Here is a 15822-nt window from a genome sequence, read left to right as displayed (position 1 = left end):
AAATTCAAATAGTGTTGACGGAGAGAAAAAAATAACATTTAAATAGTCGTGGACGTGTACTAAATCTCTTTCCAACCTTCTTACAGTTTTGCACCACAATGCCAGAAAGTCAAAGTGTCAAACTTCCAAGGCCAACTATTGCACCATAAAGCCAACAAGTATTATTTAATTCTCTTTAGGTTTCCGAGTTTATTATTGCGGCTCTCTCTCTCTTCGTTCACACACACACATCTATACGACATTTTCTCTATATAAACCCATAATGTAAAAACAATCCCCTTCCCAGACTACTACTATCCTTATTATCTCCCTCTCTTCTCTACCTATATCTCTCAATCAGAAGGCCAAGAAACACCAATAAATAAAGCTGGGAACCGATCAATCCAGAAAGATATCAAGAAAGTGCATGGAGGTTAAGAGTAACAGTTGTATTGATATGAGTGGTGGTGAAGAAGATGATCAAATGAACATGATAATGATAGATGATATTCGAAGAGGTCCATGGACTGTTGAAGAAGATTTCGCTCTCATCAATTACATCGCTCATCACGGCGAAGGCCGATGGAACTCTCTTGCCCGTTGTGCTGGTACGTATACATATGTAGTACTTGTAGCTTAATTTGCCACATGATACAGTTGCATGTGTGTAGTTTGATCCACACATTAAGTAACGATATCCTCGCTACAACGTTTTACTAGCGTTTTAATTTACCAATAACACATACATGTTGAACAATAACGTCACAATGAAGATTTTGAAGCTAAAGTACCGATATATTTGAAAAACCACCGGAAGAGATAGGAGCAGCTTCGATTCTGGGGATTTCTTTTTGTAAAAATGCTTTATAAAGTATGTTATTTAAGTAAAATATGTAAAGAAATATTCAATTGGTTTACTTTTCCTAATTTAGCAAAACAATCTTAACTTTTTTTTTCAGTGTTTTTATTGTTTTATAGGAAATCATCCTCCAAAAAAGAAAATAAAATTTAATATCCTTCAAGTATCTAGAACGAAACGGGAAATAATAAAAATAAAAGTTCATTTCTGGCTAAATGGACATCCATAAACTTAATTTAGCAATTAATTAAACCTTCCTTTCTTTTTCCATTAAGTATATCTTGTTGAAAAGAAATAATTTTTCTTTTAATTAATGTAACTTTATCTAATAAATGGCTACAGGACTGAAGAGAACTGGAAAGAGTTGTAGATTGCGGTGGCTTAATTATCTCCGCCCAGATGTTCGTCGTGGAAATATTACTCTTGAAGAACAACTTTTGATTCTTGAACTTCATTCACGTTGGGGCAATCGGTATGTTTATAATACATGTTATATATTCATTTGTTATATTTTCTTAAACAATTTCAATGGATGCTCAGTTAGCTGTATTCAATGTACAGGTGGTCAAAAATAGCACAACACTTGCCGGGAAGAACTGACAACGAGATAAAGAATTATTGGCGAACAAGAGTTCAAAAGCATGCTAAACAGTTGAAATGCGATGTCAATAGCAAACAATTCAAGGACACCATGCGTTATCTTTGGATGCCACGATTGGTTGAGCGGATTCAGGCAGCTTCCACCAACACCGGAGATTCTTCCTCCCTAACAACCTCCACCACCACCACCACCAACCACGATGACGTGGACATGGATAATAGTGGTACAAGGAAACTGGTAATGCCCAAAACTTTCTCTGGTACTTATGGGAATACCCAAATTAATCCTCCGGACACGACGGAGGAGAATTCAAGAACCACCGCGGTTTCACCGGTATCAGGTTTGACCGATTGTTATTATCCGATGAATCAGACACAAAATCAAGATTCCTTTCAAAACATCAACAAGATTGGTGACGTATTCGATGGTTCTCTTATTAGCCCCTCGGGTTACTTCAATCAAACGATGGATTTTGAAGCAATAGTGGAACAAAACAACCAATGCTCCGGCGTTATTGACTTTTCGGATAATTTGTGGAACGTCGACGACTTTTTATTTTTTCAACAACATTTCGACCGTATGTGATGAAATAACCAAAAATTCTGATAATAGTTTAGCCAAATAGATTACGGAATATTTGTTGATTTCATCATAAGAATAGTTATTTTTAATTTTTAATTCCAAAAAAAAATGCAAAAGAAGTACTACTTCTATTTATCTATTTTTAGGTTTATTTAAGTCATTTCAAGTATTCAATCCATTAGAAAGAAAAAATGTTCATAAAGATTTAAAGAAAGAGTGTTATGGTAATTTTAGATCGTACTGTTGTTTGCAATATTTTTATCGAACTATCAAAAGAAATATCTCGAATTTATTTTGATTAGTACATTTTGATAATGTGTATAAATTAACCAATTCAATTGTAATCCAACGACTGAATTGGATATCTAATTACAATTAAATTTGATTGGATGCAAAATTTCAAAATCCAATTGGATTGGATTGGTTATGGAACATCCTGAAAAATCCACTGAATAACTAAATGGAATCAAAATTGAATATCCAATTTTAATCTAATAAATATCCATTATTATAATCATCCAAATCCAATTAACCAATCAAAAATATTTATTGGATGAAACCGATTCAATCCAACGTTCAATTGGATAGGTTTGGTTCATTTATTTATATTGAATTAGATTTCATCGGTTGACAAAATCCAATATCTAATGGATCACTAGATTGTATTGGCTGAATGGATTAACATTCTTAAAATAACCATATGAATATTTAAACTGAAAATAATTACATCTAACTTAAAAGGTGGTTGAGATTACTTTTAAAATGACTTTTGGATTTTTAATTTTTGCAAAAAGTCAAAAATATCTAAAAAGATGTTTGGTAAGTATAAAAATTTTTACTTTTAATTTTTGCAAAAAATCAACTATCCAAAAGATGTTTTGTAAATATAAAAAATTCTTTTTAATACAACTTTTTGCCAAAAACAAAAAAAAATGATTTTCTAAAAATCATGAAATTATGTTTCTTTGTGACTTTTGACTTTTTGCCACTTAAAAACCTAAACCAAACATATTTTAAAAAGTTCTTTTAAATAAATTTTTTTTACAAAACCTTTCTCTAGAAAAAGTTCTTTTACAAAAAGTTTTTATAAAAGACTTTTAGCTTTAAAAATTAATTCAAACACACCATTATATTTGAACTGTCAATCTATATGGCCGATATTTCCATCGACCCCTAATAGCTTTAGATTAAGATAAATAGATTAAATACAATCTTTTTACCTACTTATAAATGTAATATTCTCTATTATTTGATATGTTTTTGAATAGTTGGAAGAATGGAAGAACTGTGTTTCACTAATGGTATTCTGCACTTTGAGATGTGAATAATTGGTTCCACTAACTTTATTATATAATAAAGTATACAGTTTAGTAAGTTAGATAATGATACATTACATCAAGTCATAGAATTTTTGAAACCTAGTTTTGTAGGCCACCAACCGAAAAGAACATATCCAAGTATTTAATAAATGAAACAAACCCACGTCCTTCTAGATGTTCCTTCTTAATAATTTATTTAATGGTAGAATTGGTTGTAAATATACAAATTACCCGTTATAAATTCTATATTTCATGAAAAAGATTATTCTTTTGTTGCTATGTAGCTTTCTATTTATCCGCTCGTCTCCTTTATTAATGTTCGAAGACGCGTTGCAAAAGTGGACAAATGCTAGGTTAGAAAACGATATTGATGGACGAACTAGAAAGATCTTTATGTCCAATAGTCATCACCTTACTAATTGTCAAAAGGAACCAAAGTCTTAAAATGTTATAAATTTCTTTCTTTTGTTGGTTGTTTTAATCATCATAAGCTCTGCAAAATGATCATTGATAGATAAAATGATTTTAGTTTATTCAAACATAAAAATGTTTGTATTGCTAATTATGTCGAATTTGTCACTATAGTTAAACTATTTTTGAATAAAACTCAAAAGTTGGTATCAGATCCATTTTTACAAGTTTGGTTAGATTATTTGATAATATAGTATTATTTGTTTTTGGAAAACACAAATGATTTTTTTTGTAAAAAAATTCATATATATTTTCTCTGACAACTTTATAAATGTAATTTTTTAGTCACAACAGTTTACATGCATTTTTATTACCAAAAGTTATCTTAGTACAGGTCCTCTGCTTTCAGTAGTACGGGTCCATACTACCTACCACATCTACCCATACTTTCCATATGGATCGTCATAGATTTCCTAAGTAGCCGCTCAACCTTCTCGATTACCAATCCCGTTAAACCTGGTCGCTCCCCAGCGATTACTCTCCTCTATCAGCATACTCATCTAACTAAGACCACTCCCTAGGCTTTTCCTAGGTTCTCACACTTCTCTGCGATCAGTTGCTGAAGAACTCCTTATGACGCCAGCCATCTACCTCCTGAATATCGTCATATTCACTTAGTAGTTGACTCCCATCATCAAGAGTTCCACAAAAGCACGAAGCAAGCAACATTCGGGCATCGAATAATCACCACCATCACGTAAAACCACTCTAGGTTACAACTCTATTTGCTCTACTCGTACTAAAAAGGTGTCACCGAACTCAAGTAACTCTATCCCACATGGGTATCTAACTACTCTCTCAGTAGGCTCCTCCAATGCTCATCTATGTATCTCTCCCAGATCACTCCTCTACTCAAAGCTCTATCTCTGAAATATTCCTGCTGAATACTCTTACTCCACACATACTCAAAGCACATCACATATAACAAAATTCCTAAGCTAAGGCATCACAAATCAGGCAACTCTACCCTAAAATATGAAATACCTAGCCTATCTCCTAGCATGCATCACTAATATATCAATAATAACTCATAACATAACTAAGTAACGGTACTTTGTGTAGTCACCATTCGTGCTCTAGCTGATTGTACACACTGCTCATTCTTGATTTCTCTTAGAAACTCTTGCTCGTTTTTAAAAAAATCATTTCTTTTGAATTTTTTCTCAAATCCCCAGTTTGAGTCCAGACATACGCGAAGGTGTATCCAAATCCCTCAAACCAAGCCTCTGATAATAACTTGTAACACTGAAAATTTTCGCTTAAATTGCATAATCCTCATAACACATTTCACAAAAATCTCATTAATTTAATTTACAAATCACAACTCCATAATTGTTTGATTAAAATCCAGGATCCTCAAAACATAACTCTTTACTGGTGTGTACAATCAAGCCGGTGCCTTCCTGCGATCCTGAGAAAAACCTGAAACACGTAACACATAACACGGTAAGCACACAGCTTAGTGAGTTCCCTAAAATACTACATACACAGATAAGAAGCCTCTCATGGCTATAAATTGTTGGACCCTCCGGTTCAGTCATAGTGTGGACCCTCTAGTCTCATCGGTCGTTGGACCCTCCAGTTCGGTCTCGGTGTGGACCCTCCAGTCTCACGGCTCATTGGACCCTCCAGTCCGGTATCACGGCTCGTTGGACCCTCCGATCCGGTCTCAGTAACACATAATATAGCATACACATATCACACAGACAAGATGCATAACTCAAATAAACACATAAGACCCTCCGGTCACCCATAGATACCAATCATGGTAAGTATAGTGAAAAGACTCACCTCAACAGCAAGCAAGCATCCTTGCACTCGAATCTCGAACTAGCCATCGCCTAACACATAGGGTAATTATCTAAATAAATACTCGATTCTCGACTCTATGTAAACCAAAGGTAATTCTTCCTCTTTCTAACTCTTGAAGTGGGTAAAATACCATTTTACCCCTCCATGGTATCCAATACTCATGTTGACCGAAGCCTAAAGTCAACAGAAGTCAAACTCGAGTCAACAGTTCATGTTTGACCCGACTCGTCGAGTGCACTCTTTCGACTCGTTGAGTCCCCTCGTTTCCTCAGAAGTTCCAAAAAAGTCCATCTCAACTCGTCGAGTTGACACCCAACTCACCGAGTTTTCGCACAAACAAACCCATAAGGACAAACCCTCGCCGACTCGTCGAGTCAGGCCATGGACTCAGCGAGTCCCTTCGATTAGATTCCTCATTCAGACGATTTAGGGTAGATCTATCACTCCAAACACTAGATCTACCATCCTAAGGGTTGATTGTCATGTAAAGCTGCAAGTTTTACGTTCGAACATGGCATATAAGGCCAATAATGCCAATATATGCTCCAACAAGGCACCAAAATACAATAAATCTTTAAATGACTGAATAAAGCTTGAGCCTTTGGATCCTCTGGACCTCACAAGGTCCAGATCTGAAGTCTAGACCTAGAAAGGGACTTCATGTACTCATATCTTAACCAAAAAGGTGATAGAAAGCCCTAATCATCAAAACATGAGATATAATCACCACAAGGACAAAGGTGGGAACTTTTTACCTTCTCTAGAAGCTCTTGGACGAAATAACACTGATCCACTAACGCCCTTCTTGTTCCTTGATGACTCCTTCCCTCCTCTTCAAAAGAAATGTACCAAAAGACCCTAAAAATTAGCTCATTTCACACTCTCTAGCTCAAAAGGACGTTAGGGTTTACTCTTAGTGAAGGTGAGCCTCAAATGAGGCTATAAGTTCCCTTATATAGGCCCCCAACCCCCGTGAAAATAGGATTACTCTGCCCAACACCTACTCGGCGAGTCAGCTCTCTGACTCGTCGAGTCCACTCATTAAATCCACGCTGGCAACTTGGCCCTACTCGACAAGTCAGACTCACGACTCGTCGAGTCACTCTATAAGTCTCAAGTTTAAACACATTAAGGTATCCGAAATTCCGGATGTTACAATTTTCCCCCACTTAAATTAGATTTCGCCCTCTAAATCGCTTCTCAACGTCACATAGATCGAACCCAAAAACCCGAAAAGTACCAGCGAAAGGACCTCATACCAGACAACTAACTTTCTCCGTAAACACCTGAAACCCAACATGAACTCCCAAACTTGGAAGAGGACATGCCCTTCTGACGCTAAAATACCCCCTTCTGATTCACCAGAATCTGAAAACTCTAGTGGCCTGTATCACTGCCTAGCCGCCCTCTCAAGCTATCATCATGTTATCCGCTCCTCGAATAACGGACCCTGAAAACTCATTGTCCCTCTGATTCTCTCGTAGAGACTGACAGAAACAAGTCAAAACCCAATTACATGCCACCGATCACTCGTACCAAACGTACTAAATACTCCATATCATACTCCAAGGAACGAAAGGGTCACATTACATCAGAGACCCATCCACTGTACTGCAATCGAAACCCATCTGAACAAAGAACTCTCAACACCCTGTCCTTAGACACAAGAAAATGACCATGCTTGCTTAGAAGTATCCTCAGACGTCTAACAATCATCAGCCCCAACTCCCTCTCAGATATCCCTTTCAACACTAAGCACCAGGTCAACTCCCGACCCCACGGTTGAACCTCCAAAGGTTACCCATTGCATGCCCTAAAATGTCTCACTGACTTCCTTCTCATAACAACTATCTCAGCCCATTGTGACACACAAGTCACGAAGTTCGCTTTACCCAAGGGAATACTACAATCCCAACTGAAATCGTCTCACCATTGAACTCTGTCGTCTACTACTCATTAGTTCCATGCATCTCGCGGTCCTTCCCGTACAAAAGAACTAACCCACTCAGGTCTAAGCCATCAGATGAATACTCTTACTCCACACATACTCAAAGCACATCACATATAGCAAAATTCCTAGGCTAAGGCATCACAAATCAGGCAACTCTAGCCCTAAAATATGAAATACCTAGCCTATCTCCTAACAAGAATCACTAATATCTCAATAATAACTCATAACATAACTAAGTAAGGGTACTTTAGGAAAGTCACCTTTCGGGCTCTGGCTGATTGTACACACTGCTCCTTCTCGATTTCTCTTAGAAACTCTTGCTCGTTTTAGAAAAAATCAACTCTTTTGAAATTTTTTCTCAAATCCCTAGTTTGAGTCCAGGCATACCCGAAGGTGTCTCCGAATCCCTCAAACCAAGGATCTGACAACAATTTGTAACACAAAAAATTTTCAAAACAATTTTTTCTCTTAAATCGCATAATCCTCATAACACATTTCACAAAAATCTCATTTATTTAATTTATAAATCACAACTCCATAACTGTTTGATTAAAATCCAGGATCCTCAAAACATAACTCTTTACTGGTGTGTACAATCAAGCCGGTGCCTTCCCGTGATCCTAAGAAAAACCCGAAACACATAACACATAACACGGTAAGCACGCAGCTTAGTGAGTTCCCAAAAAATACCACATACACAGATAATAAGCCTATCATGGCTATAATTTGTTGGACCCCCAGTCCGGTTATAGTGTGGACCCTCCGGTCTCACGGCTCGTTGGACCCTCCAGTCCGGTCTCGGTGTGGACCCTCCGGTCTCACGACTCGTTGGACCCTCCTGTCCGGTATCAGTATGGACCCTCTGGTCTCACGGCTCGTTGGACACTCCGGTCTAGTCTCAGTAATGATGGGTTTTATACAAACAATCCTATGTGTACATGCAACCCTAAATACGGATCTATGTTTTTACTATTAGTCATACAACTTTATGAATACAAAAGGAAACCTAGCATGCATCTACTATTTTCAAAATTGACATAGGAGAATATAATACATACCTTTTGTTGTTATATAGTAGTAACAACTAATTCCTTGAGTTTCCTTAGTTCTTGAAAGCAAGTACCACAAGTGTAGTACCTCTAATGGCTCAGAAACACACTTTGAGTGAGAGGAGGAATATGAGAGAGAGAGAGGAGGAAAGGTACTAAGCTCCAAATTTTGTCCCTATTAGGGTTTTCCCAAGGGGTGGTCGAACTCTAGTGCCTTACGGTGCTATTTATACTTGAGGCTAGCTAGGGTTTCAAGGTGGAAACCCTAATCCCTTAGCTTAGGGCCGAAGCAACTTCATGGACTCCTTTCCTTACGCCCTTGGACGAAAACTCCTATATCCTTCTAGGATTTTCGTTCAAGCCTTAATAAAGGCGATCCAATAGCCCAAAGTCTCAACTATCAAATAATTACAAAACAACCCCTGTACTTTTAATTAATACTTTTAATTAATTCCTTTAATCCCGAAATTAATTCCTAATTAATTTTTGATTAAATACTAATTAATAATATGATTCCAAATTAATATATTATTCACATATATATTAACAAATCATATTTATACCCTAATTTATTATTCTTAACAATAAATAGTGTTCTAAAAGGCGCGCCATGGCGTGAGGCGCGGCGTCGCCGTTACGAAAAGCTTCATAACGTTGCTGTTAGGCGTGGCGCGTGGGAAGGCGTGATATGGTGTGGCATGGCATGTTATGGCACGTGTTTTTTCGGCTGAGACACGTTTTTTTGCTCTTTTTTATACCTTTTCTAGTTGGACATACAAGTATTGTGTTTTTATTAACTTTCTATTATTAGTTGTTGATATAACACTTCTAAAAACTAGGTATATTTGATATAAATTTATATTTATGCAGTAATATAATTATAAATTAATACAAAATCGCCGCCTTACATCACGCCTTGAAAAACGCCATGGCTCACCATAACTCGTTAAGCTTGAGGCTTGGTCTTGCCGCCACGCCACGCCTCACGCCTTTTAGAACCTTGACAATAAACCATCTTATCTCCTCAACAGTCATCCTGTCTAGTCACCAGTGTGAAGGCAATCTTAAAGGACCATGCTCATAATCGGGTCAAATACATACCAAAATAGTTATTGACTTAGACACTAATCCAACAGTCTCCAACTTGGATAAGTCTAATAACTATTTTGCGTATGACTTCAGAACCCGATCATGAACCGTAGCTTTCAAAAGCCGCTGTCAACTCTGATCTTATCAGAAGCGTGTCCTTTAGATAAGGGATCATATATTCCTCCATTCTAGATATCGTATAGACATGAGTCATGGAATATAATCATTCTCTCAGTCTATGTGTTGTTTCCCGATTTCCGATTTATGACTATTGACAACAGACTACAATTGAACACATGAACTTAGTCTCGGCTTGGCCAAGCGCTTAGGGTGTCATCACTAAATCATCGAGGGGCCCACAGATATCACTTTTATCCCACTTTAGGCAAAAGGAACGGATAAACTTCGACTCAATGATTGCTTGTACTCACTCACCGAATCACACACAACATTATGTTTTATAACACCAAGTTACTGGTGCGTTTACATAGTATCAATGTGTAACCGACTCACAAGATACAACTCACACATCTCGGTTTCAAGAGTATAAGATATTACCGTCTCACCAATCACTCATGATAAAATCCATGAAGCGATCCAAGTGAGCGTGAGTTTAATCCAATACTCTAATCTTATAGCAGCACTCATGAACTCTGTAGCAAACTTGTGCTATGTCTAAACATTTTAGATAATCTACAGACGGATTCATGACAGTCTTCTTTCATACATACTTCCAAATTATGAGCGACTGTGGAGGGTTTGAATAATCTTATTATTCAGGAAGTCAAAACATGCAAAGTGAAACACAAGAATAATACTAATCTCATATGACCCCAAACTTTGGGTATAAATAAAACATTTTATTTAATCACCATATTGATTACTCATTATTTGTTGTTTCGGGTAATCAACTTCTTACTTGAATTATAACAACAATTGTCCCATGCTCTTAGCATGCACACTATGTTTACCTATGGTCCTTACTTTGTGAAATAGTATAATTGAATAACATTTTCAATCACCCTCATTTCACAATTCCTAATCCATTAGTGTAAGAATACAAAATTCTCGCCACTACTAGAATATGTAATATTCTAACATTTTATGCAACAGTCATTTCGTAATGTCACAACACAAAAGTCACCAAGACTTGGCCAATGAAGTTACAAAATGCTCTATTGGAGACTGTTACAAGGCAATTCCATAGTCACGAAGTCTCATATTCAAAGTACATTCCTTTGAACATCCTTCTTGCATACAAGTTTCTAATCTAGGCATTGGTTCTCGATATCCAACTCCCAATATGGAAACATTTCCATATTTTCCATATGACAACTCATTCTAAATAGAATCTTATCTCTTAATAATAATTTCAATATGGTCCATCCATGACTATACTTCTAACTATCCACAAGCAACCAATCCTTCGCGAACCTTAGATTGTCCTTGACAGTTGTTTAATTATTTTAGTCAAATCTAGTTCTATTCCCTTTTTCCATCAAAATGCCCTAGGCATTTAGAAAATTTTAGAACAGTCGGTTATTACAACATAAGCAATCGATCCTATAATCGAAGCATATGGGATACAATTCATAATGAAAAATGTGATACTTTACCAGTTTCTTACTATAATATCATCATAATATTTCTATTTGCCATGTTCTCAAAATTCGAACTATGAAGAGGGATGTCGTAATCATAAGCGAACTTTGAGAATGCAAATAATAAATATACCCTTGACTAAATTCAATTAAAATTTCTCGATCTAAGATTTTAGATTTATCATTCTCTCCCTTAATTATAGCAAAAACAACTTTTCAACCCCTGCAACTTTGCAAAGTGAAACTTTTGTTTTTCTATAACTAATATTGCCAACTTGCAATACTTAAATAATAATCATGCTCCCACTAACATGATGATAATATCCATTCAAGCATAACATTTATGCTCCCACAAGCTTTGACACGTATTCAGAAATCAGCTAAACTTCTAGAAAACAATACTTATTGACTTCCAAAGTTCATCTTTTTCTAACACGATATGCTTCGATAAGCCTTTATCTAAGCTTATCAAACTTATACACCTTCCCTTAGATAGCTCACATATGTGTCTAAACTATTTTAGACCTTATATTACTAAGTCCCAAATGTTCGGACTAATTGCCAAATCCCACAATTCGAACTATGAAGAGGGATGTCGTAATCATAATCGAATTTGATATTGCAATCTACACAGTTGCTATCTTCTTAAAATCTTTCTTAGTGAAAGCATTTCCTCACATTCATTTTTCATGAAGGAGAGAAACCTTATGACACTTAGATTTTTAAAGTGTATTTGTTCCTATCCATGTGAATTTGTCATAACCATAATCATAAGATAATGTTCGTGACAAATTCAAACTCTTATGGACAGAACTTGTTCATTCTTAATTACTTGCCGTCAAGCGTCCCTCCATTGCTTCCAAGTTATCTAGCAGCTCACCTATGCCGGTCAATGTACTTTCATTGAACAAGGTGTTTGCCCTTATGCAACCTATTGAGAACTCGTAGAACTCATATGCATAATCACTCAACTGGATTGGCACATAAATAAAATTTTGTCAACACGATAGGTTACAAACCTCAAGTCGTGTGCTAGTGTTTAATAATAGGTTTACTCTTGATTAGTTCTTGAAACTTTTCAAGATCATTTAGACTCCCACTGACCTCTTCACAAATAAGATTCTCTTATCAAGAAACATTTCTTCACAAAACAAATATCCAAGAGTTAGTGTGTCTATATCATGACAAAACCTACATGCAATTTGGTACTAATTGGTCTTTGTCTTATTCAAGAAATCACAACTTACCAATATGTGCAAGTGTAAGAACATTCCTACTTAAGATTATGTCACTCAAGTCACAATCTTGGAGTATGACTCTAAGACTTGATTTTGGAACGAAGTATGACTCATCCTTTTGATTTAACCATTTCAACAATTTCCGATTCCTCTTCTTAGCCATACTAGTGCACTAAGATGTCCTTAGAGGATCAATTGTGATATGGTTCTTAATCATTAAGATGATCATAAAACCCGATATAAAAGTACTCTCCCTTCTTCTTAGATTGGAGAAACTTTTATCTTTCTGCCTAATTGATTCTTCTTATTCATTATGCCATTCATTGAAACCTTTCAATGATTTAGAATTACACTTAATCTTGTAAGTATAACCACATTTACTAGACTTTTAGTATATTATGATGAATAGTCTTATTGTTATATGTGTTGAACTTGACTAGTGCACAACTTTGTGTTCTAGTCCTTTAGTCCTTCACTTGACTCACATACTTGTGTGATCATGGAATTAGTTTTAATTTCCTAAGTACCATGATTTCCATACATCACACAATACAAGTTGTATGATTCCAAGTTTCTGTCCAATTGAACTTGGGCGATGGGAATCTTTCATTACTTAGAAAAATTATGACACCACCATAAATAACATAACTAGGAATCTCATCCATTTATAAAAATACACAAACATTAATTTTTCACAATGATTTCATTGCAAGGATAAATAATACAAACAAAAAAATTTATTTTATTCATAAAGGCAGCGGAAAACATGTCCTTACAATGCAAAATCAACTAAAAAAACTATGTAATCAAATATTCCTAACAAATCTATCATAACTTTCTAAGCTCAATATCTGATCTTCGAATCCATGCGATCGTGATCCATTTCTTCGTGATCAGACACATCTTTCTCTTCCATCAATATTCCTCTCTTTTATCTGATCCTGAAGTAGAGCCATACTTCTTGACTCTCCCATCTGTTAGATTCTTCAGGTCATCTGGGAAGCTTCGTAGCCAATGCCACTTCTCTTGGCAGTAGAAACAGGTGGCTTCTCCTAGAGCGACCACTAAAGCATGGTTGGTTGAATTACCAGAGAAATATGCTTCATTACTTTGCCAAATCATTTCTGATTCAGCAGCAATAAGCATGTAAGTTAGGTCAATGAGGGTCACGTCAAGATCCATCATATAATACTCTCTTATGAACTTATCATATGATTTAGGGAGTGACTGAAGAACCCATTCTATAATCAACTTCTTTGGAAAAGATGCACCCAACATTTTCAACCTATTGATGTGTGATTTCATCCCTAGGACGTGAGCACACACGGGTTTTCCGTCTTCATGTTTCATTGCCAACAACGCTTGAGTGATTTTGAACTTTTCAATTCTTCGATCTTGTGGGTTTGGGAGGACAATAGGAGGGGGTGGAGGAGGTGAATCATGATCTCGTGTTCCTCGATCGAATTGTGGAATATCATCTTCATGTGGAAAGCTTGTTCCACGGGATTCAGAAAGACCATAGTTTTCATACTTTGACATCTACAAAACGGGAGGAAATTCAAGTTAGTTGATTGATTGAGTCCTTAATAAAACACCCAAATGAGATATTAAGGCTAGGACCCAACACAATACTCTACAACTTGGGAGAGGGATGCCATAACCCGAATTTCAGAACATTTGATGGTAACTGAATGACGATTCACTAATTTTCCACCATGAAAAACGAAAAGGAGATTAAGTTTTAAATATATTGAAAACTCCTAGATCCTTTGAGATTTATTGAACTTTTCAATGACATGTTTAAATCTCAATATGCCCCTCGATTTGTGACTGGGATGCCGAGGATCACAAAACAGGGTGTGAATAACCATGCAAACTTACATGGTGCCCCCAATGTTACAGTCAACTATTCGATGTGCCGGTTAACCACACACACTCCACTGAACTATGACAAACATCGAGTCACCCTTTGCAACCTTTGCTTAGAACCCATTTAGTGTGCCGATTAACCACACACGCTCCACTAATGTCTTCGCAAGGGTACAAAGTGTAATTTCATGGAATTCCATCAAATTCACTTTTTCCTAAAGTAACTAAGATTGGGAATTTTGTAAAAACATTTAGTTACTTTATACTTCATTATACTTTTAATGGAAAGGGTTTGCCCTATCCTACCCATGCGACTAACGACCCCCCGCCAATCAAGGAAGCGGTGGGTGAGAAAGGACACCCATTAAATGACCATTCTATAGTCCATAACCTTATACCCCCTTATAGATCGGCTTCGTGAATGAGGCCTACTAACGGTAAGACTAGCAGTTTAAGTTATACATATGTAATTTTAGACTTTTAATGTTATATATAGTATAAGGGTATATTTTACACTTTTAAAATACTAGGTGATTTAATTTAATAAATTAAAATTTTAATTAAATATAAAACATATGATTATGGATTTATTAATTCTCTTTTAATTATACTTTTAATTAACTTAATATAACCATAAGGGGTGTAATTTGAACTTTTCAAAAAACTAGGGTTTTAATCAAATTTAAAATTTCTAAAATTTAAAACCTTTTAATTTTAAATTTTAAATATTAAAACTTTGATTTAATAATTATCTCAAAATTAAACAAGTAATTTGAATTATCAAATCTTGAAGGATTATCTATTAAATTAAACAATTAATTTAACCTAATACTTTAAATCCCCTAAAATTCAAAAATTTGGGATAGGATAATTCAAAAGATCTTTAATTATCTATTTAAACAATTAAGGGATAATTATAAGATATGACATTATCCAAATCCCTAAAATTTGTGAATCTTATCATGGGCACAAGGAAAATTTCGAAATCCAATGGTTAGAAAACCCTAATTTCGAAATCTTGGTGGCTAAGGAAATGGGTTTCGGAAAACCTAATACAATTCGAAAACTAGGGTTTCGTAATCCTAATTTCGAAAATCCAAGCCCTAGGGTTTATTAGCCATAAACCCTAATTTCTCAAATTCATACACTTGTATTAAATCTAATTGAAAAAAAAAACAAATGGCTCTGATACCACTAATGGGTTTTATACAAACAATCCTATGTGTACATGCAACCCTAGATACGGATCTATGTTTTCACTATTAGTCATACAACTTTATGAACACAAAAGGAAACCTAGCATGCATCTACTATTTTAGAAATTGACATAGGAGAAAACAATACATACCTTTTGTTGTTATATAGTAGTAACAACTAATTCCTTGAGTTTCCTTAGCTCTTG

At 35.6% G+C, this 15822-nt stretch overlaps 1 protein-coding gene across 1 annotated transcript; it reads left to right on the top strand.

Annotated features, from left to right (window-relative positions):
• Nucleotides 1-240: 240 nt before the first annotated feature.
• On the top strand, nucleotides 241-2160 carry LOC145057764 (transcription factor MYB78-like). Its single transcript, XM_079005654.1, has 3 exons — nucleotides 241-587; nucleotides 1181-1310; nucleotides 1400-2160. The coding sequence occupies exons 1-3, from the start codon at nucleotides 407-409 to the stop codon at nucleotides 2022-2024; spliced, it is 936 nt and encodes a 311-aa protein (XP_078861780.1). The 5' UTR covers nucleotides 241-406; the 3' UTR covers nucleotides 2025-2160.
• The last annotated feature ends 13662 nt before the right edge of the window (nucleotides 2161-15822 follow it).

Source organism: Lactuca serriola, chromosome 6 (genome assembly GCF_051521515.1).
Source record: "Lactuca serriola cultivar US96UC23 chromosome 6, Lser_US96UC23_V15, whole genome shotgun sequence".
NCBI lineage: Eukaryota > Viridiplantae > Streptophyta > Magnoliopsida > Asterales > Asteraceae > Lactuca > Lactuca serriola.
This window is presented reverse-complemented; position numbering and strand designations above follow the sequence as displayed.

Coding starts and splice junctions, on each gene's coding strand:
- LOC145057764 (XM_079005654.1), top strand. CDS start 407: ATGGAGGTTAAGAGTAACAGTTGTATTGATATGAGTGGTGGTGAAGAA. Junction 588..1,180: donor CTCTCTTGCCCGTTGTGCTG/GTACGTATACAT, acceptor AAATGGCTACAG/GACTGAAGAGAACTGGAAAG. Junction 1,311..1,399: donor CATTCACGTTGGGGCAATCG/GTATGTTTATAA, acceptor TTCAATGTACAG/GTGGTCAAAAATAGCACAAC.